Here is a 22,349-nt window from a genome sequence, read left to right on the forward strand (position 1 = left end):
TGCTGTGGTGTTAATGAAATTAACAATAGACGCACTAGAGGGGCAACAATGAGATGACCCCAAAACAGGAATGGTTTAACAGGTGGAGGCCACTGACATTTTCCCTCCTCATCTTTTCTGACTGTTTCTTCACTAGTTTTGCATTTGGCTACAGTCAGTGTCACTACTGGTAGCATGAGGCGATACCTGGACTCTACAGAGGTTGCACAGGTAGTCCAACTTCTCCAGGATGGCACATCAATACGTGTCATTGCCAGAAGGTTTGCTGTGTCTCCCTGCACAGTCTCAAGGGCATGGAGGAGATTCTAGGAGACCAGCAGTTACTCTAGGAGAGCTGGAGAGGGCCATAGAAGGTCCATAACCCACATAACCCATCAGCAGGACCAGTATCTGCTCCTTTGGGCAAGGAGGAACAGGATGAGCACTGCCAGAGCCCTACAAAATGACCTCCAGCAGGCCACTGGTGTGAATGTCTCTGACCAAACAACCAGAAAGACTTCATGAGGGTGACCCAAGGGCCCCATGTCCTCCAATGGGCCCTGGGCTCACTGCCCAGCAGCATGCAGCTCGATTAGCATTTGCCATAGAATACCAGAATTGGCAGATGCACCACTGGTGCCCTGTGCTTTTTACAGATGAGAGCAGGTTCAGCCTGAGCACGTGACAGAAGTGAAAGGGTCTGGAGAAGCCATGGAGAACATTATGCTGCCTGTAACATCATTCAGCATGATCAGTTTGGTGGTGGGTTAATGATTGTCTGGGGAGGCATATCCATGGAGGGTCACACAGACCGCTACAGGCTTGACAAAGGCACCTTGGCTGCCATTAGGTATCAGGATGAAATCCTTGGACCCATTGTCAGACCCTATGCTGTTACAGTGGCTCCTGGTGCACGACAATTCCTGGCCTCATGTGGTGAGAGTATGCAGGCAGTTCCTGGAGGATGAAGAAATTGATACCATTGACTGGCCACCACACTTTCCTGACCTAAATCCAATAGAACACCTCTGGGACATTATGTTTTGGTCCATCCAATGCCACCAGGTTGCACCTCAGACTGTCCAGGAGCTCAGTGATGCCCTGGTCCAGATCTGGGAGGAGATCCCCCCACAACACCATCTGTCATCTCATTAGAAGCATGCACCGATGTTGTCAGGCATGTATACAAGAACACAGGGGCCATACAAAGTGCTGCGTACAATTTTGAGTTGCTGCAATTAAATTTTGGCAAAATGGACTAGCCTGCCGCAATTTTTTCACTCTGATTTTTGGAGCGTCTTTAAATTCAGGGCTCTGTAGGTTGATCATTTTCATTTCCATCAAACGATGTGGCATCCTTTCGTTCCTAACACATTACCCAGTCTATATCAGTATAGATATCCGGGAGGATTTCTTTTTGCCATTGAGATCTGATGTGTTTTCAAAGTGTTCCTTTTAATTTTTTTGAGCATATATATATATATATATATGAGATATATATATATATATATATATGAGATATAGATAGTTGTATTGTCAAATAATGCAAACTTTACACGGCACGTGTTTTGCCCTAATTCTGGGCTCATCAGGCAGTACACACTCGCAGCACCTTCTCTCTAGAATCGAACCTTGGACGTCAGCGCCAGGGTGTGTGTGTCGTTTATGTACAGTCGATTTTGACTGTATGTAGATCGGGGGGGGTGTGTGTGTGTGTATAATTTTTTTTTTTTTTTTTGAGAATGCAACATATAGTTTTGTTCAGGAGGAAAGCAATGTTGCCTCAAATCAATGATGATGACGTCACTCCCCCACCCGCCTTAACTGTCAATCCCGTCACAAACGCAGTCTCTCGGAATTTGCATAAGCACAGTCGTTCACCAGCAATTTTAACTTGGTTACAAAGTGATCAAAACTCTCGTTTATACCCTGCGTCCTCTCATTAAACTTGTATCCCACATTAGCCGTGGTCATGACAAACACCAGCGGCAGCCTGTCTATGAACTTAATTTAAACTTTAGGTTTACACCGTGCTTTGTTTCCGAAGTAGCTGCACTCAAGAATATGTTTGTGTGTGTCACTTGCTCGCTTCTTATTGTTTCGCTGCCTTCTCAATTGTATAATGCATGTTTTCTTCAGCGCTTTTTGGAGCTCTTCCTTGTTTTCTACGTACTGCATTGACAGTCAGTTCACATGATTATGTGGGAGGCGTGATGTCACACGAAACTCCGCCCCCCACGGCCATCAAGCTCAACTCCATTACAGTATATGGAGAAAAATAGATTCCAGTTATGACTTTTGTAAGTAAGGTGTAAGGAATGAGCCTGCCAAATTTTATCCTTCTACCTACACGGGAAGTGAGTGAGTGAGTCAGTCAGTCCCACCACAAAGTGCATTTAACAGAATAAAAATAACTATGAATACTATCAAAGCTATTGGTGTACAAACCCCATAACAAGTAATGACAGTAACACACATGAATAAAATGTCCACGGCACACTGAGGGAACAGAGGTTTGTTTTAAATCTCCACATATGTGATTAGTTGTGCCTCTTTTGTAAACAAAAAGGTGGTGGTACCTATACCATTTGGATTAAGTTTGAGGTCCTGTGAAGGTATCTAGAGGCTGAGAGTTCTAGCTCAACACATTTTGTTTAATTGGTAAAGAAAAAATTTGAAATTGATAAATCAAGTATAATAATTCTTTGTATTTATATAGAGCTTTACTCACTACTCAAAATGCTTTGCAAACTTTACACTGAGAGGACCCTAGACATGAGCCCAGCATCATCTTATTGCTAGGCAGTGGCATTCTCTTTGCCACTTGCGCAAGAGTATTGTACTGCATAATATTGTACTTGATAGTTTAAAAGTACAAAGATATAATTTCCAAAATTGAAAAATATTAACCACAGGATAATGAGCTGTACATCTTACAGAAAATTTATAGTCCCACAAAGCAATCGGTGCTTAATTAATAGTCACTTTTAAAGAAAATTCCAAACATTTTGCATGTATTTATCAAATGCAGTCTTTCTAATTTGTTCTTTGCTTTGAGCGTCAATGACAGATTGTTGTCCTCATAACAGCCATGAATTCCCAGGATTGAAGCATATGAGTTAAGTGCCAACCAATCGTATGAAGTCCAGAAACGGTGCATGTCAGTAATGGGGCTCTCATTGGAGTAACATTTAGATTAATTTAGGAAAACCCGCATTCACACGTACATGATGAAACTGGAATATAACTTAAGACCCCGCACACAAGTGATTTATAGAATCATTTAATATGTAGTTAATGCCACAACCAGCTGTCTCGGCCAAAGTGCCATCACAAAAAAAAAAAAAATTAAATAAAATTAATGTGTCATAGACTACTACTACCACCATTTTCAGAATGTTGCTAGGCTATGCGAAATGTTGCATTCATAATCTGTACTACTGTAGGAATTTATGTAGTAATTTTCTGAAGGCTCATGAAATGTGTTTTCTCGCTTTTTTTTTTAGGTTAGTTTTATATTCATATGTTTATATATTCACCAAAAAACGTCCACACAGATAGTTTTGAAAGTCTAAAAACTGTTTTCTTTAGAATTGTCATACTGTTTATCATTCATCTATACTAATAAAAGGCAAAGCCCTCACTCACTCACTAATTCTCCAACTTCCCGTGAAGTAGAAGGCTGAAATTTGGCAAAAGTTAAGCAGGTTTCATTTCGAAATTCTACAGAATATAGCCTGCAGCTCGGTCACCGTGTGAGGCAGCGTTGGGTCCCCCATCCCAACGCCTCCCACGTTGTTGGCTGCCTGCCTATATAAGGCCGTCCGTCGCTCCAGTCTCTACGTTCCCTATTATGATTATAGTTATTGTTTAGGTATTAGACTTCCTCTACATTGTTCAGTTACCCATTTCCTTTATCATTTCAACCGTACCCCCATTAACATGTCTATCGAGGTGATCACCATCGATCAAAGGACTGTCACTTACCGAGTGGTTTCCATGCCCGGAGAGGGCACCTACCTTTTCCATTCTCTTTGTTACATATTGCACGGCCATATCAGGCTCTCTTGATATCCGGAGGAACATTGTGTCTTATGTATTAAATGACTGGGACAGGTTTAAGGTGTGGACTGATGATGGTACAGGAGATAATTATACTACATAGGAGCACTAGAAGAGTGAAATGCTTAAGCCCTTCACCTATGGCTCTGCATGCGAGTTGATGGCTGCCGCTGAATTGTTCGGTTGTCGCTTTCAAGTGTGCTGAAATGGCCAAATATTTTCCAGCTTTCAACAACTGCCAGTGCTTCTTAAACATCTTAGACTCACAGGTGACGATTTCAGTAGTGGACACTTTGATGTTTATGAATGTTTTTAAACTCTCAAAAGCTGGATGTGAAGTTATCGATGAAACCGGTTGTATGCTTGCAATGCTTGACAGATGCTGAATGTCACTTCAACACAAGTCCTACAAATACTGTCGTAATTGAAACAAACCATGAAACTCAAACCATTAATGACAGCAGCAATCCAAGCTGTGAGATTTGAAACAAGATTACTGTTCACATGGCCAACTGTACGTTGCATGCTCAAGAGTAAGTTCGGCGCACAGCTTGGTCATATTACAACTGGAGGGCCGAACTAACAATGTGGTATACAAAGAGATCCTTAACAAATAATTATTGGTTTATTTTCCCTCCGTTTTTAAAAAGGTTTAATTTTCTTCTTAATAAAAATTTTAAGGCAGTACTTCGCTGCTGCGAAGCACAGGTATTTTGCTATGTTGCATATTTGTCAAACTAATTCATCATGCATACAATTTTACTATCTGTGACTGAGCTTAATTTTCTCATAATAATAAAACTGGTATTTAAATTAGTACTGGTTCTGGACTGGTCGGTACCAAAATATCAAGTTCCAGGAAAAACTCTGCTGCTATAAGTATTTTTAGGTTAACTTATTCTAACATTAGCAGCGTTTTTAAATTCCTAACTGTTCCTAATGATGACATTGCAGGTGACAGGCGATCACAGTTTAGTCATGTAACGGAGCGTTTACATTTTGTGCTTTCCAGTCATCATGACAGAGTAAATGTTTAAAAGTTTGGGCTCACTTAAATGCAATGAAAATGCAAAATATGTGAAAAGGTAGTTGCATGTAAAGGGGGTAACACTAAAACTCATGAAACACCAGTACTGTACATTATATAAATGTGAAGCAGTGTAGCATGCTTTACGGCTTCAACAAAGCGGTTGCAGAAACATACTCGGTGCAGCCTCCCAGTTCTGATCCTGCTGGAATTGGCTAAACTAAAAATGCAACTGTCTTGTGTTCAGACGGTGAAAGTTAAACTACAGTTTCGTTAGTGAACACTGGCATTCAGATACTTGAGTCCACCCTGTTTTTCCATTGCTCGATGGGGTGGGGGTGGCAAGACAACAGGGTGTCAAAGGGCTGTTGCAAAGTTTGTGAAACAAACAGCAGCCCTTCATTACAGTGGAGTCTAGTAAGTTTAGGTTTGCATAGCATAAATTGCCAACTGCTAGGTAGTTTCCTTAAGTTTGAACTGAGCTGTCCTGACAACCAGGGAAAAGAAAATTTACAGACATAGTAAATATAGCCCTTTTAATGTTCATGAGAATTAAAAATTCAGTAAAAGTTTTTTTTTTATTATGCACGTTGTCAGATTGTTATGTAATTACAGCATATTTAGAATGTTTTAAACTTTAAAGTAAAAGCTGATATTAACTTTTTATTGGTTTGAATGGTAACCAATGAGGGCACTGGTCAGAGTGAAGAAAAGAAAAAATGAAAGTAATAGTGTAGGTTTCATCTGTTGACAGCAAAGTTGACAACAAAATAACTAATTGAGTTGTTACTGTGAAAAATATGGTTATTTCAATGGTAAACTTCAACTAGTTTATTTAACAAAGAGCTGATTCTAGCAGAGTTAACTATCTGGAAAGAGAATGTGGATGTGCTAGTGTTGGATGGATAGTGTTGAACGCCAAACTGGTGAGCTGTGGGGTGCCATCCATGAAAGGCTGAACAAAGCAGATATCGGCAGGCATTGGAGTTTGTCGTCACTGTCAGATGTTACTGCAGCTGACCAACTATCGACTTGACACTTGCCATTAAGGACACAAGCATTGACTTGCGTCTGCTGGGAACAAGTGATTTATGTAGTGAGGAGGCACTGTACAGAAAAACGAACTTTAAAGCCACCTTAGGAACACAAGTGATTGTCAAAATGTTTAGTGAAGCACCAGCTAATAAGATTAAAACATTGATAGTATCATGTATAATCCATAAAAAAGAGTTAATGCATTGCAACAATCTTTCCTAGATGATCCATCACTTTTGTCTTTTTTTTTTTTAGTTTCAAATGATTAGCAAATCATCTCTTTCACATGAAGCTACTTATACAGCCTTTCATCTTTAACACAACCCTCCACAAACATGTTATAGCCCAATAATCAAATTGGTTTGGTGCAATAATTTTAAATCATTTTAGCATGAGCTACTCCCATGCCAAACACTGCACTTAAGTGTATACACTTGTGACATTTCAAAAACATTTCATAAGAGTTCATACTAATTAGTAATAAACAAAATTGTTGTACTGCATCAACATGCTGCTGGAAGAAAGTATTTTGTGCCCATACCAGTATTGATGGGTGCTACAGTATCATTCCTTTTTGTAGGCTACTAGCTGTTCTTCTGTACATATAGTCATATGAAAAAGTTTGGGAACCCCTCTTAGTTTTTTGGGTTTTTGTTTCATTGGCTGAGCTTTCAAAGTAGCAACTTCCTGTTAATATATGACCTGCCTTATGGAAACAGTAGTATTTCAGCAGGGGCATTAAGTTTATGGATTAACAGAAAATATGCATCATAACAAAATTAGACAGGTGCGTAAATTTGGGCACCCCAACAGAGATATTACATCAATACTTAGTTGAGTCTCCTTTTACAAATATAAAGCCTCTAGCCACCTCCTATAGCCTTTGAGTGTCTGGATTCTGGATGGAGGGATTTTTGACCATTCTTTATTACAAAATCTATCCGGTTCAGTTAAATTTGATGGCGGCCGAGCATGGACAGCCTGCTTCAAATCATCCCATAGATCTTCGATGATATTCTGATATTCAAGTCTCTGTACTGTGACGGCCATTCCAGAACATTGTACTTCTCCCTCATCCTGAATGCCTTTTGTAGATTTCAAACTGCGTTTTGGTTCATTGTCTTGTTGGAATATCCAACCCCTGTGTAACTTCAACTTTGTGACTGATGCTTGAACATTATCCTGAAGAATTTGTTGATGTCAGGTTGAATTCATCCGACCCTCACCTTCAACAAGGACCCCAGTCCCTGCACTAACCACACAGCCCCACAGCATGATGGAACCTCCACCAAATTTCACAGTAGGTAGCAGGTGGTGTTCTTCCGCCATGCAAAGCGCTATTTGTTATGACCAGATAACTCAATTTTTGTCTCGTCAGTCCAAAGCACTTTGTTCCAAAATGAATCTAGCTTGTCTAAATGAGCATTTGCATACAACAAGCGACTGTGTTTGTGGCGTGAGTGCAGAAAGGGCTTCTTTCTCATCACCCTGCCATAAAGATGTTCTTTGTGCAAATTGCCCTGAATTGTAGAACGATGTACAGATACACCATCTACAGCAAAATGTTCTTACAGGTCTTTGGAGGTGATCTGTGGGTTGTCTGTAACCATCCTTGCAATCCTGCGCATGTGCCGCTCCTGTATTTTTCTTGGCCTGCCAGATCTGGTTTTAATAATAACTGTGCCTGTGGCCTTCCATTTCCTGATTACATTCCTTAAAATTGGAACTGACAGTTTAATCCTCTGAGAGAGCTTTTTGTAGCCTTCCCCTAAACCATGATACTGAACTGATACTGATATTTTGAGAGTTGCTTTGAGGATCCCATGCTGCTTCTCTTCAGAGGAAAGTCAAAGGGAAGCGCAACTTGCAATTGACCACCTTAAATACCTTTTCTCATGATTGGACACACCTGTCTACGAAGTTCAAGGCTTGATGAGCTAATCCAACCAATTTGGTGTTGCAAGTAATCAGTATTGAGCAGTTGCATGCATTCAAATCGGCAAAATGACAAGGGTACCCACATTTTTGCACAACCAGTTTTTCATATTTGATTTAATTCCATACAACTAAATACTGCTTCACTAAAAATCTTTGTTTGGAAAATCCCCCTGTACTCAGTGGTATGTCTTTAATTTCCTAGGAACATCTATTATCTTTTTTGTTGAAAGTAGAATTAAGTTATTACGTACCCATTTCCTTTATTTAATCCGCGGCTTGTACGTTATTTGTTTGTTTTATTACGATTATAGATATTTGATTCCCTTCTTTAACTGACTGCCTGCTCATATAAGACGCTCCGCTGGTTTTTTGTGAAACAGCCTTTACACAGCTTCTCCGCTGTTTTTAAAACGAACGGCATATAAAGCCATCACCTGTTTTTTGTACAGGTTTGATGCATGGAAGTGATCACTCGTATTGCGTTCAGTCAGTTCACGTGAGCTGCTCTCTTGTGTGATCTCGCGATGTCCACGGCTTTATTTAATGTTAGCTAAGACCCGGCACTTAAGTTTCTCGCTACAGCAATTTTAACTCCGTTACAAAGTGATCCAAAGTCTCGTTTATACCTCGTGTCTTCTCATTAAACTTGTATCTCGCGAATAAAGTATTCTGTGTTTTTCTTCAGCGCTCTTTGGGAGCTCTTCTTTTCTATGTACTGCAGTCACAGTCAGTTCACGTGATTACGTGGGAGGCGTGATGTCACACGCAGTTCCACCCCCCACGGCCGTTACAGTATATGGAGAAAAATAGGTTCCAGTTATGACCATTACGCGTAGAATTTCGAAATGAAACCTGCCCAACTTTTGTAAGGAATGAGCCTGCCAAATTTCAGCCTTCTACCTACACGGGAAGTTGGAGAATTAGTGATGAGTGAGGGCTTTGCCTTTTAGTATAGATAATACCATTAAATGCACAGCGTAATAGTAAACTAAATATAAAAACATTGAATAACACTAAGAAAACCTTGAACAGAGAACGCAACACTGCAAGAGTTCGTGCTATAACAATTTTTTAAATGAGTTTTAAGGGGGGAAAAAAAATGAACATTTGAAAAATCCGTAATTTAACAACCAAGAAAAGTAACATTGTAACAATGCACGCGAGAGCCTGTGTTGTCTTGTCGTGCGCGTGCCTGTTTGTGTGTGTCTGTCGCACGCGTGCCTGTGTGTGTGTGTCTGTCTGTCTGTCTGTCTCTCTCTGCACAGGACTAGACTGAACACGTGCCATGTGGCCCCACGCATGCGCACTTCACCAGTAAAGACACACACGGACACCTGGACGCACACACAGGTTTTATTAAAGAGGATACTAGCTTGGAGGTGGTTGAAAGGGGTGTTCCACCAGTTGTTGGCTTTTGTTTTGGTTTTTTTTTTTTTGAAGATCAAAGTAAAACAATTTGATCATCTTCCTGCTGAGCTGGAGAAAATATGAACATAAAACAGTGCATTAGTTTTTAATAAAACATTCTGCTCTCTTTAAATGAGAATCTTTTTTGTTTTGTTGTTTTTTTTAGGCTTCCGATTAAGTCCTCAAGCAATGAATATCATAGTGAAAAGATATAGCCTTAATGGAAAGATTGGTTTTGATGATTATATGGCTTGTTGTATAAGACTTCGGACCTTGACAGGTATGTAAGATGTTTAATTTTATCTGTGCATATTAATTTGAGACAAAACTGAAACCATAATCCTACATTTGATACAATGTAAAACATTATCTAAAAGTAAACTGTTCAACTTGATATAATTTTAGTTACTTACAATATTGACAAACGTACAAACTTTCTTTAGATTCATTTAGAAAACGAGACCAAGCTCAACAAGGAACGGCCAGTTTTTCATATGATGACGTAAGTATATAATTACGTTTTTAGGATGCACTGTATAGCTTATACTAGTAATCTCGTAATTTAAGGAGATCATTTTGGCATAACACATTCTTAATGACAAACTCCACAATTGTTTTATTAGGAAATTTTAAAAAGGTAAATATTAAGTCAAACAATGTTTGCAGAATAGCAGATTATCAAGTAGTGGAAACAGAATGACACCCACCTGAAATGTAAACAGTAATTGAGTGGTGATCATCTTACCTTTTTTGAGCAATTTAAAATCCAGCATAAAGTTTTCACTCTGGCATTTTAACTGCATCCTTGTGAAAAACCTGCTTCAGTCTGCAAAGGTGAACCCAGGAGAGAGGTTCATGTTTCAGTATGATAGTGACTGTAGTGCATTGCTGTGAGGCTTGGACAAAAAGAACAAGTCGTGAAAGACCCTGGTCAGAGCTCTAACCCTGGTCTGTTTGGTAATTCAAACAACTATAAGCAAATACTGCAGTCTCAACATATAAACTTTGTAGAGATTTGCATTTTTTGTGTTTTAAATCTGACCTAATATACTCTTGTGAATGTCCTTAATATAGAACTAAAGTTGACCATGAATAAGAGGAAAAGTTTGGCATACGATGGGGTCAGTTTAAAATTACAATAGAACCATTTCATAAAGTTCAACTTCTCCAAAGTAGAGACTGAATGGAGTCCCTAAACACTCTTGTGGCATTGTTTGTGAGAATGTGGGTTTTTGTTTGTCCACCCATCTCTTGAGGATTGGCCACACATTCTCAATGGGATTATGGTCTGGGGCATTTCCTGGTCATGGACCCAAAATTTCGATGTTTTGTTCCCTAAACCATTTGGCTATCACTTTTGCCTTATGGTACAGGGCTCCATCATGCTGGAAAAGGCATTGTTCATCACCAATCTGTTCTTGGTTGATTCTGAGAAGTTGTTCTTGGAGGATGTTTTGTTCTTTGTTCATTAGCTCGGGATTGGGGCACCATCAGTGCAGAGCTTGCTCAGGAATGGCAGCAAGTAGGTGTGAGTGCATTTGCAAGCACAGCGAGGTGAAGACTTTTGGAGAATGGCCTGGTGTCCGGAAGGGCAGCAAAGAAGCCACTTCTCTCCCGAGAAAAACATCAGGGACAGACTGATATTCTGTAAAAGGTACAGGGATTGGACTGCTGAGGACTAAGGTAAAGTCATTATCTCTGATTAATCCCCTTTCTGATCGATTGGGGCATCTGGAAAAATTATCCGGAGAAGACTGATGGTAGCAGTGCTCACCATTTCATGTGTCATCCCAACAGTAAAGCATACTGAGACCATTCATGTGTGGGGTGGTTTCTCAGCCAAGAGAGTGTGCTCACTCACAAGTTTGCCTAGAAACACAGCCATGAACAAAGAATGGTACCAAAACATCCTCCAAGAGCAACTTCTTCCAACCATTCAAGAACAGTTTGGTGATGAACAATGCCTTTTCCAGCATGTTCAAATACTGTGCCATAAGGCAAAAGTGATAACTAAGTGGCTTGGAGAACAAAACATTGAAATTTTTGGGTCAAAGCCAGGAAAACGCCCCAAACATTAATCCCATTGAGAACTTGTGGTCAATTCTCAAGAGGTGGGTGGACAAACAAAAACCCACAAATTAAACTCCAAGCATTGATTATGCAAGAATGGGCTGCCATGAATCAGAATTTGGCCCAGAAGTTGATTGACAGCATGCCAAGGGCAAATTGCAGAGGTCTTGAAAAAGAAGGGCCAACACTGCAAATATTGACTCTGTGCATAAACTTAATGTAATTGTCAATAAAAGCCTTTGAAACTTATGAAATGCTTGTAATTATACTTTGGTCTACCATAGAAACACCTGACAAAAAAAATCTAAAAACAATGAAGCAGCAGACTTTGTGAAATCCAATACTTGACATTCTCAATTTTTGGCCACGACTGTACAGAAGTACGGTTCATTCAAACAGCAAGTTTGAAATAAATATTTTTGAATTACTACACAGTAGCGTGTGAGTTTATAGAACACTGATATGAAAGTAAAGCTAACAAAAAAAGATACAAACACTATTTTAACCACATTGTATTTACATGCCAGTCCATTTTCTTGGTGTGATCTTGCTCACACTGAGACCAGTTTTCTTTTCATTTAGACCAGTGGGTCCCATGTTCAGTCCCTAGGGACCCTGTGGGTGCGTGTTTTTATTCCAACCAATTTCATACTTGATGCATCATTCCTTTAATTGCTCTCATTGTTCAGCAAGCTGTCCTTTTTCATTGAATTTGAACTTTACATGCTTCATTACCTTTTTTTCTAATTCAATATTTACAGCATTCTCCTCTTAATTATATCCAAGTGCTATCCTGAGTGGTGTCAACTAATTCAGAGCTATATTTACTGGTCTGTTATTTGTAAGAACCATGGTCTTAATGAGCATACAGGCAGAAGTGGGAGTGAAGTTCCAGCTTCCCTTTAGTATTCATGATGTTTATTAGCAATGAACAATGCAGACACAGGTTTAATCAGCCAGCTAAGGGAAAACCATTACAAAAAAGTGTTCAGTTATAAGAAAACTGCAAAAGAAGCTTAAACATTTTATAGTTGTGTGAAAATGTACAAAAAAGTACAACAAGTGTTAACAGATGCATGTATTAATATTTGATCTTTATGTAAACAATATCTTTAGAGAGAAGGTGATGTAAGGGAGGGGTAGAAAAATGAAATTGGACTTTGCAATAATGTATTCAGCAAAAAAATGAACAGATGCACCACTTCTGGCTTTGGAAAAAGTAAGTCAACGCTTTGCTCTGCTAGCTGGTATTGGCCCCCTGACCAGAAACAACCTCAAATAGGCATTGCCGGCAACTGTCTATGAGTTTCCAATATCAACTGGGAGAAACTTTTCCCAATCTTCCAGGCAGAATTCTTCTCTGCTCTGTAATGCTTAACAGCTGAAACAAGTTCGCTGTTGTGCAAAATATTCTCCACTTGTAGATCTGTCTGACAATGGAGTGGTTAAAAGCTTCTACAACTTTCTTTCTGAACACCTCCCAGAGATCTTTTCAATCTAGGCATGGTGATGCCTCATGCAAATGTTTGAGGTTTAAATAAGCATGGCTCATCCGTAATGATGGTGCAATATCTCTGCACCTGATCTAATGCAATGGATTAAAATTTTAGGTATCTAGGTAGTGTGAAATGTAGGGGTATACATTTTTCACGTGCAAAATTTGCATTTGTTTAAATTATACAATTGACTGCAAAATGTAATATTTCATAATGTTTTTTATAGGACCTTTACCTGTAGTGTTTAAAGATTAAATTTTGATTGTCCACATTTGTTAAATATTTCAGTGGGGTGTACTTTTCTCATGACCATAAAGCTTTGCCACTAAGCACTGGTAGGTCTGATAACTAACCAGAGATCAATTAAAACCAAAAATGACTGAACCTTGTTGGAATGCAAAACTGCATACTGTGGATCTAAACAATACCAAGTACTGCATTATTGTGTAAGTTTTCTAACATGGCCCATTTTAAATATGTTCCTAATCAGTGTGCACTGAAGAATTTTGCTAAATGTATTCCACAAGACCTAATTTCTGGATATGGAATGTGGTCACTTAAATAAATAATTAACCTGAAAATTCTAACATTCAGCTTAGCCCTGAAGTGTGTTTCAGTCTAAAGCTACTATTTCATGTCAACAGTTTATGTAATCTAATCTGAAAATTTTGTCATTTCAGTTTATCCAGTGTACCATGAGTTCTTAAAGAAGACTTCAAGAACATTTTAAATCTACAAATTCCTTCATCAGTTTGCAAAAGGATCATGTTTTGTAAAATGATTTGCATTTGTCAATTTTTTTACATGTTTTTTTGTATCCGTTAAATAAATGATTGGCTCTTATTTGCTAATTCTAGCTTTTGTTTTTTTCCTGAAATGTACAGTATAACTATTTCTGCCTTTCGATTTTGTTCAATAAATCTGGCTGCAATTAAATGAAGTTCTGCATAAATTCAACAGAAAATTAAAATACACACGTATCTGTCATTTACTTAACATTTTGTCTTTTATCCATTTAGAATAGACCACTGTTTTTTTATTAGACAGGAAAAGTGGAAAAATGTATTTGTGCTTAACATTTGAATGTTTTAATTTAATAGAACCATATGCTTATTTACACCTCCTTCCCAAAATATGCAGTTAATATTTAATCTAAGCTAAAGTGACATTTCAGTTACATGTAATCTTTAGGCAGATCATGCCTCAACGTTTTGCCCCCCTCTTTGTATTTCACTGATGACCACAAACGGAAATTATGCATCTAGTCAAAATTAAACACAAGCTGATGGAAAGGCAGGCAAATGCAAGATTACTGAGATGTAGCATTTGGCTCCCCATTTTAATATGGAGTTGGTACAAAATGCCCTGCCAGTTTTGACTGATAGCCAGCAACATGGCTTGCCCTTTAATAGGTCATTTAAGTGGGAAAATGGTGTATAGAAGTGATGAAGCAAAGAATGTTAGGTGATATAGCACATTGTATTGTGTAAAAGTCAAAGGAGGTTATTCTCAGATGGACTTTTTCAGCTTACACCATGTGGCAGCAATTACTATACATTTGGAATAAGTGTTAATAAATTTTAGGCTAAAATGTTAAAATACACTTTCAAGCCATTACGTGCAAGTACCATAAGTTACTACAGAAATATTCTTGACCTTGAAATTATTAAAAGATGCCACTGTATATAAGAAAATATAAATTACCTTAGCAAATCCCAATTCACTGTCAACACCTTTGGAATTTCTTCCAAACAGTGAGTGGCAGCAGCAGACTGGAAGCATCCACACAAGGACAACTCTGCACAAACAGTATAGTCACACCGACCCTTAATCATTTGCTGGAAGCAATGGAATTTCATTGTTTTAATCAAAAAAATGACAAAGGAGCTTGACATTACCACTTTGCTATTTAGAAATACTAAATTGCATAGGGGAAAACTAAGAACTTGTGCAAAAAAATTGCACAACATACGGCCTAAAAGTAAAGTTGACTACAGGGCTTCCTGTACCATAAACAAGATTTGACCCACCATACCATAACGTTTACAATTTTCAACCAAGACATTACTACAGGTAAAATGTTTTATTATTCAAAACAAAGAAATGAAACATGATTCAAATTAGACAAAAGGTTTTTTGTAGTTACAAATTTAATACATCACACAAGATATTGAGCAAAATTTGACTATGGTAATTAATGAGGTAAATGATTACATGTTTATTACTGCAGAAATGTAAATTGGATTAAACAAATTAAACATCTTGTTTAGAAGCTCTTCACTGTAATCTTACTTGTACGAGTTGGCTTTGTGTTTGGGAAGGAACGTAAAATTGGGTGGTACTGGTCCAAGCAACATTTCACTAAATAAAAAGAAAAGAGAACATTATTGGTATCTGGTTAAAATACAAAACTATATTGCTATAGTTATTTGCTCTTCCAGAATGTGCACATTTTTTTTTCTGGTATTCATTCAAATGCAGAAATTTTCCAAATTAGCATACTTGTGAACAAAATGAAGAAACTTCCAGGCAGTTGCTGTACGATATTAAAGCATCCTTAATTACGAAGCACTGATGCTCATGCAAGTGGGGATAACAATAAGAGACGGGCGATGGGGACTCAAGTCTTCATTCAACTGAATTATATTGTCAAGAAGGAATCTGTGTGTCTCAGTAGGGTTTTACAAAGAGACCAGGGGCCTTCTGCATAAACGGTGCGTACGCACAAAAATGTTGCATACTCCCATTTCCATGCTCAAATTGCTATGTATAAAACCTAAACTTGGCATAAAGCCACGCACATTTTCACGCTAGCTAAATGCTTGGTGTACGCAAGGTCTCCGCTTGGTTTTGCAAATTGGCGGCACCCAGTGTCAAAGCAGCGCTTTTGTTCAAGTGTGGTTTCTTTTTTAGTTTCACATCCCTGACGCGGTTTTACAAATACACTGAAATTAACCATATATTGTTTATTAGTTTAAGGCATCTGAATGTAATTAACCTGTAACAATTTAATGGTAGATGGAATGGCCAAACTATTCCAAATACCATAGCTGCTTTAGCATAGTTCCTCTCCATGCACCACTCAAGACTATTTATCCCACTGTATCGGAGTGTGGAATCACAGCTCTACAGCAGCTGATCGGAAAGAGAATTATCAGCATACAGCATCAAGCACACGCTGCCTCAGCCATGTGCACAGACTATTGAACTGCTTCACAGCTTTTCCTGTAGGGACATTGCGGTTCAGAAACAGTTTCATCCCAAGAACTATAAATCACTCAATCTTTCCAGAAAGTGCTCCTTGAACTATTTGTACTTATTAGTACAATTACCTCACTGTAAACTTGCTGTACAGTTATATTGCACAACCTGAGCCACTTTATAAAACACGTATTTACATAGGATGACAATATCATTTTTAAGATGAAATACAGCAAAATATGTTTATTACAATATACAGATAAAATGTGAACATTTAAATCTATATTGTTGATAATTAAACATGTGAGGACACGGTGTCGCAGCGCTAGCTTACAGATGGCTTAACATCTATTACAGAGCTGATTTTGTGGCGATTGGTTACGTGGAGAAAGAAAAGGACGGACAGGAATTGGAAGTTAGTACATTTGAAAGTGACAATACTGCTGCAGTAAATTATTTCAAAGGCGCGCACGGCGCAGCAGGCATCTTGCATGAGGCAGTCTCTGGCCAGGGAGCCAGCTCATCACTATCACTGTTCCACCGTGGTTCCATGTTTATTAACATGCTTTTAACTCCTATCATCATGAAAATATCAAGTATACATCTCGGTATTTAAATTATTCAGAGATCTGTAATATTACAAATGTAATGAATTCTGTGATAAGTCAGAGGAAAAGAAAGCCCGTTTAAGAAGCATGTAGTGATTCGCACATAGAAGAACACATACAAAATAAAGCATTTAACGTGCTACTTTAGTTATGATGGTTCTTGAGACACGAGTAAATTAAAATGATTTAAAGATGAAGTTTCATGTTCTGCTTTAATGACAAAATAAACTGTGAATAAAGGTGGAAATTTCGAGAGTAAAGTTGGCATTCAACTTTTTTCTCACTGTGTCCCATTTTTTTTTTTCTCTGTACCCTAATAAGCATTCATACGACACTCAGATGGTGGGCTATGACTGATATCTGAAAACTTCTTTATTTCGAGCACTGTGCGGCTTTGTGAACTTGAACTTTCGAGTTTCTCCGACACTCTGTGTCACTCTATCAACTTCCTTTTATTTATACCACTGCTTAAACCAACAAACAGTACGTTTTCCTTGCCTTCACTTGGTATTCACTGAAATTCTTCTGTTTCCCCCCATTTTCACAGAACACTGAGCTTAAGGGCTATTTATATTGATTTCCCTATTCAAAGAGGCATAATTCTGGGAGGGGACGGGACAGCATGCACGTGCGTTACTTTTCACGCTGACCAGGAGTTATGTAGCGGAAGAACATGGAAGTTGGCGTTGGCACAGATTTATGCAGCTGGGTTTTTTTGTGTATATGCACATTTACGCTTTTGTCCTTATGACATCTTTTAGTGTGAATTCTACGCACGCCATTATGTATGAGGCCCCTGGACATCACAATAAACACACAGCAAACAGGTATTTGAAGTAATTGAGTCTGGTGTTTTGCCTGTTATGCACAGTTCCTTAACAATGCCTTCTGTTCCATCTTGTCTTAAGCATACAATTGTTCAACCTCTGCTCAAAATGACCATTCTTGACACCTCCTTTCTCAATAATTTCTGTCCTCTGTCTAAATTGCCATTTCTTCCTAAAATCCTTGACAAAGTTGTTTTGTCAAAGTTCTATCCCTTTCTTGATCTAAATGTGTATCTTAATGACAAATGATCTGCTGATAGTAGCTGATTCTGGGAGCTGTGCTATGTTAATTCTGCTGGGACCGAGTGCAGCGTTCGACACGGTTCATCATGACATTCTTATTGATCGACTAAACGCTGGGTTGGAAATTGGAGCACTGCCCTTGTGTGGTTTGCAGGCTACCTTAAGAGCAAGTGTCAGCTTTGGTAATTTATCACCTCCTACAGTCTGTTACCTGCAGTGTACCATAAGGGTCTGTTGTGGCAGGCTTTGTTTTTTTTTTTTTTGTAATATGCACTTTCCACTACAATATTCCTTAGCACTGTTAGGCAAATGATACCCAATCTACCTGCTTTGGAAATCTCTCTCTCTCTCTCTCTCTCTGATATTAAGAACAATCTTGGTCAATTAACTCCATACATCAGGTCTTAGGTTAGAAACCTTGGCATTCTCTTTGACTCAGATTTCAAACTTAATAAACAGATAACTTGTGATCAAAAGTAGCTTTCAGCAGCTTAAGGCTATCACTAAAGTGAAACCATGTTTATCTTTTAACAATCTACAAAAGCTTAGCCATTCTTTTATTTGATTCCATTTAGACTACTGCAACTACCTGTGTTACTGGTGTTTGAGCCCAGCTCTGCCCCAACTACAACAAATTCAAAATAACTGGTGCCAGTCTTGACTGGCACAAAAAAAACACCACCATATTTCACCCATGTTAACTTTTCTTCATTAACTTTCTGTGAAATACAGGATGAATTTTAAGGTTTTATTGTTTGTATTCAAAGACGTACATAGGTCTGCTCCCAACTATCCTGCTGATCTTCTGTGTCCCTACTCATCCACTAGGCCTCTCAGGTCCTCTAATCAATTATGGTCTGTTCCACACACACGCTTGAAGCTGTGGGATGACTGAGCTTTCACTGTAATGGGGCCATGGCTTTGGAACAGCCTGCCCCTCCAAACACCACGAGTTGCCACAATTGATTATTTTAAATCACTTAAAAAGTTTTATTTACTACTTTTTAGGTTACATTGGCAGACTAGCATAACTTTATACTTTTAACTGTTTTATTTTATAACTATATATGTATTTTTATGTCTGTTAACAGTTGGGCATTGCTCTTAGATGTACGTTTTTGTATCCTTTTATTCTAATGCATTTATCGTATATACTCGCGGATAACTTCTCCTGCGGAAAAGTTCTCCCCTGGATAAGTAGGGACTTAATTTTATTGTATAATTTCTGGTATTTAATAATGTTAGTCGTACAAGTTGAATGTGGAAAACTCACACTATCAGTCCAAGAGATTATAATATGCTAACACCCACCTGAGATAGTAACCACGGAGCACACTGCCTTTTTTTTTTTTTCCTATGTGGGTCTGGCAATGAGCTGTATCAGTGCGTGCTCCTAACCTCTCTCTCTCTCTCTTTTGTGCCTACGTGACCACACGGTAATACCAGAACTATTCCGAAGCAACGTTTGCACCAATTTGTGTTTTTTGTATCTCACACCCTCATATACACCTTTATCGTAAGATCATCCCCTATCTACGTTGAAGTAGCGAAAGAAACTGGTAACTGTGCTACTGCAATAAAATTCGATGCATCTGAGAAACTAATGAGAGATTGGAGGAGGCAAGATGATGTTAAAAAAAAACAAAAAAATTCTGAATGGGTGTATAAGTTGGGGTCTGATTTTATGAAAGATTTTTTGGGTTTCAAGAACCGACTTATACATGAGTATATACAGTATGTGTTTTTACTTTTTCTTATTTGTTGTTAACCAGAGTGTTATACTGAAAATTAGATTTTTATTCTTGGACACCTGAACCTGGAACTAAGAATGGAGGGGTTAAATTAATCTGAAGGAACATACTCTACTTTCCTCAATACGTGCTTTTTTACATAGGTCTTTCAAATTTAAGTGTTGTGATCTTGTTATTCTACTGCTTCCATCTGAATATTCCTGCTTTTTCTTCCAATGTGCAAATGGCAAATGTGCAAATACACAGTTCTTGAGGCTGATCCTCCAATTAGCTGTGAACCACCCAATCTCACTGAGTTGCAGAGTCAGCAAACCAGCTGAGAGTAGGAAAAGCTGCAGGGATCTGTGGTATCCACTGTGAATTTCTCCAGGCTGGGGGTAAGGCTGTCATCCTGGTATTGTAGGCAATCTTTGCTTCTGGAAAGGGCGATAGCCTGGATTTCGGCAACTACATGGGGATAACACTGCTTCTCTGTACCAGATAAGATCCTTGCTAGGGTCATCCTCAATAGAATCTGTGAAATCTTGCTCACCTACCAGTGACTGGAGCAGTCTGGTTTAACACCTAAGAAATCTACCATCGACTGCATCCTCGCACGGAGGGTTCTCATTGACTGCAGACGTGAATATTGGCTGGGTTTCTTTGTAGCTTTTGTTGATTTTTGTAAAACGTTCGATTCAATTGATCGAGCTGTCCTGTGGGACATCCTCGGACTTCACTGGATCCCCGCCAGGTTGCTGGATATCATGGCTGGCCTGTACATTGGTATTGGGAGTGTTGTACAGAGTGGAGGCAGAACCTCTGCAGTTGTCCCCATTTCATTCTGGGGTGTGTTCTTGCTCCTACCATGTTCAATGCTTGCATGGACTAGGTGTTGTGCAAGGTTGTGGGGTCCAACAACTGGGGTATCTGTTGATGAAGAAAGATTCACTGATTTTGACTTTGCCAACAATGCTCTGATCTTCACAGAGTCAATGGAGGTTCTGATTGGGGCTCTCATGAGACTGAGTGAGGAGTCCTTGTTTCTGGGCTTGTAAGCGTCCTGGATAAAAACAAAGATCCAGACCTTTGGCCTCTTCGACACAGCCATCAGCAGTGTGTCCTTTTGAGGAGAGTGTATCGACCGTGTAGAGAGGTTTACTTATTTCAGCAGCAACATTCATGTGCAGTATCTGGTGCTTCCTGTTTTCCTATATGGTTGAGAGACATGGATGCTATCTAGTGACACAAGACAAAGACTGGACTCCTTTAGTACTCTGTCTCTTTGAAGAATCTTTGCGTACTGCTGGTTTGCCTTTGTGTCAAATGAGCAGTTGCTCAAGGAGTCCCTGTGGTGTTATGGGTCCACAGCTCACTGAGCAAAGGCCATTTATTTTTAAATAAATAATCACTGCACTCGAGGCGGCTTCGTGAGGGGGCGTAGTAGTCATATCAAGCCGCGGGGCGATCTGCGGTGTGGCCGTTTCTCACCTAGTGTACAAGTGAGGAACTGCCCACATCTGTGATTGTTCCCGTGGCTAATGTGCTGCAGCTGATATGGCCCCTCGCTGTATAAAAGAAGTGCAAGTTGTTTGGAAGAACGAGAACAAAATGGGAAGAAAAAAGGTCGATGGAAAAAATGAAAAGGACAGGTTACAGGGAGCAAGAGAAGAAGCAGGTGAGGCGCCAGCATAAAAGGCGGCACTGGGATTGTTGTTGTTTTAAAAGACTGCTTTCACATGAAACATTTTAACCTCGTTTTTAAAGGATTGTTTTTTGTTTGCTATTTTTAACATCCACGTTTTAATGGATTATTTATTTACAGTGGTGTGAAAAACTATTTGCCCCCTTCCTGATTTCTTATTCTTTTGCATGTTTGTCACACAAAATGTTTCTGATCATCAAACACATTTAACCATTAGTCAAATATAACACAAGTAAACACAAAATGCAGTTTTTAAATGATGGTTTTTATTATTTAGGGAGAAAAAAAAATCCAAACCTACATGGCCCAGTGTGAAAAAGTAATTGCCCCTTGTTAAAAATAACCTAACTGTGGTGTATCACACCTGAGTTCAATTTCTGTAGCCACCCCAGGCCTGATTACTGCCACACCTGTTTCAATCAAGAAATCACTTAAATAGGAGCTGCCTGACACAGAGAAGTAGACCAAAAGCACCTCAAAAGCTAGACATCATGCCAAGATCCAAAGAAACTCAGGAACAAATGAGAACAGAAGTAATTGAGATCTATCAGTCTGGTAAAGGTTATAAAGCCATTTCTAAAGCTTTGGGACTCCAGCGAACCACAGTGAGAGCCATTATCCACAAATGGCAAAAACATGGAACAGTGGTGAACCTTCCCAGGAGTGGCCGGCCGACCAAAATTACCCCAAGAGCGCAGAGACGACTCATCAGAGAGGTCACAAAAAGCCCCAGGACAACGTCTAAAAAAACTGCAGGCCTCACTTGCCTCAATTAAGGTCAGTGTTCACGACTCCACCATAAGAAAGAGACTGGGCAAAACGGCCTGCATGGCAGATTTCCAAGACGCAAACCACTGTTAAGCAAAAAGAACATTAGGGCTCGTCTCAATTTTGCTAAGAAACATCTCAATGATTGCCAAGACATTTGGGAAAATACCTTGTGGACTGATGAGACAAAAGTTGAACTTTTTGGAAGGCAAATGTCCCGTTACATCTGGCGTAAAAGGAACACAGCATTTCA

The 22,349-nt window shown here is 39.0% G+C and overlaps 2 protein-coding genes across 3 annotated transcripts in view; one reads left to right on the forward strand and one right to left on the reverse strand.

Moving 5' to 3' along the window:
- sri (sorcin) overlaps window positions 1-13,870 on the forward strand; it is a 37,778-nt gene extending 23,908 nt beyond the window's left edge. Inside the window, exons 6-8 of one of the 2 annotated variants that reach the window (XM_039737410.1) lie at window positions 9,615-9,728; window positions 9,892-9,950; window positions 13,695-13,870. In XM_039737410.1, coding sequence (XP_039593344.1) covers window positions 9,615-9,728; window positions 9,892-9,950; window positions 13,695-13,721 — 200 coding nt within the window. In that variant the 3' untranslated portion in view covers window positions 13,722-13,870. Of the gene's footprint in view, window positions 1-9,614; window positions 9,729-9,891; window positions 9,951-12,634; window positions 12,677-13,694 lie in introns of those variants that run through there. The other variant, XM_039737411.1, reaches the window with a different exon arrangement.
- A 1,347-nt stretch (window positions 13,871-15,217) lies between these two features.
- dus3l (dihydrouridine synthase 3-like (S. cerevisiae)) overlaps window positions 15,218-22,349 on the reverse strand; it is a 67,507-nt gene continuing 60,375 nt past the window's right edge. Inside the window, exon 14 of the mRNA XM_039737408.1 lies at window positions 15,218-15,375. Coding sequence (XP_039593342.1) covers window positions 15,303-15,375 — 73 coding nt within the window. The 3' untranslated portion in view covers window positions 15,218-15,302. The remainder of the gene's footprint in view (window positions 15,376-22,349) is intronic.

The sequence above is a fragment of the Polypterus senegalus genome, chromosome 15, assembly GCF_016835505.1.
Source record: "Polypterus senegalus isolate Bchr_013 chromosome 15, ASM1683550v1, whole genome shotgun sequence".
In the NCBI taxonomy this organism is placed as follows: Eukaryota; Metazoa; Chordata; class Cladistia; order Polypteriformes; family Polypteridae; genus Polypterus; species Polypterus senegalus.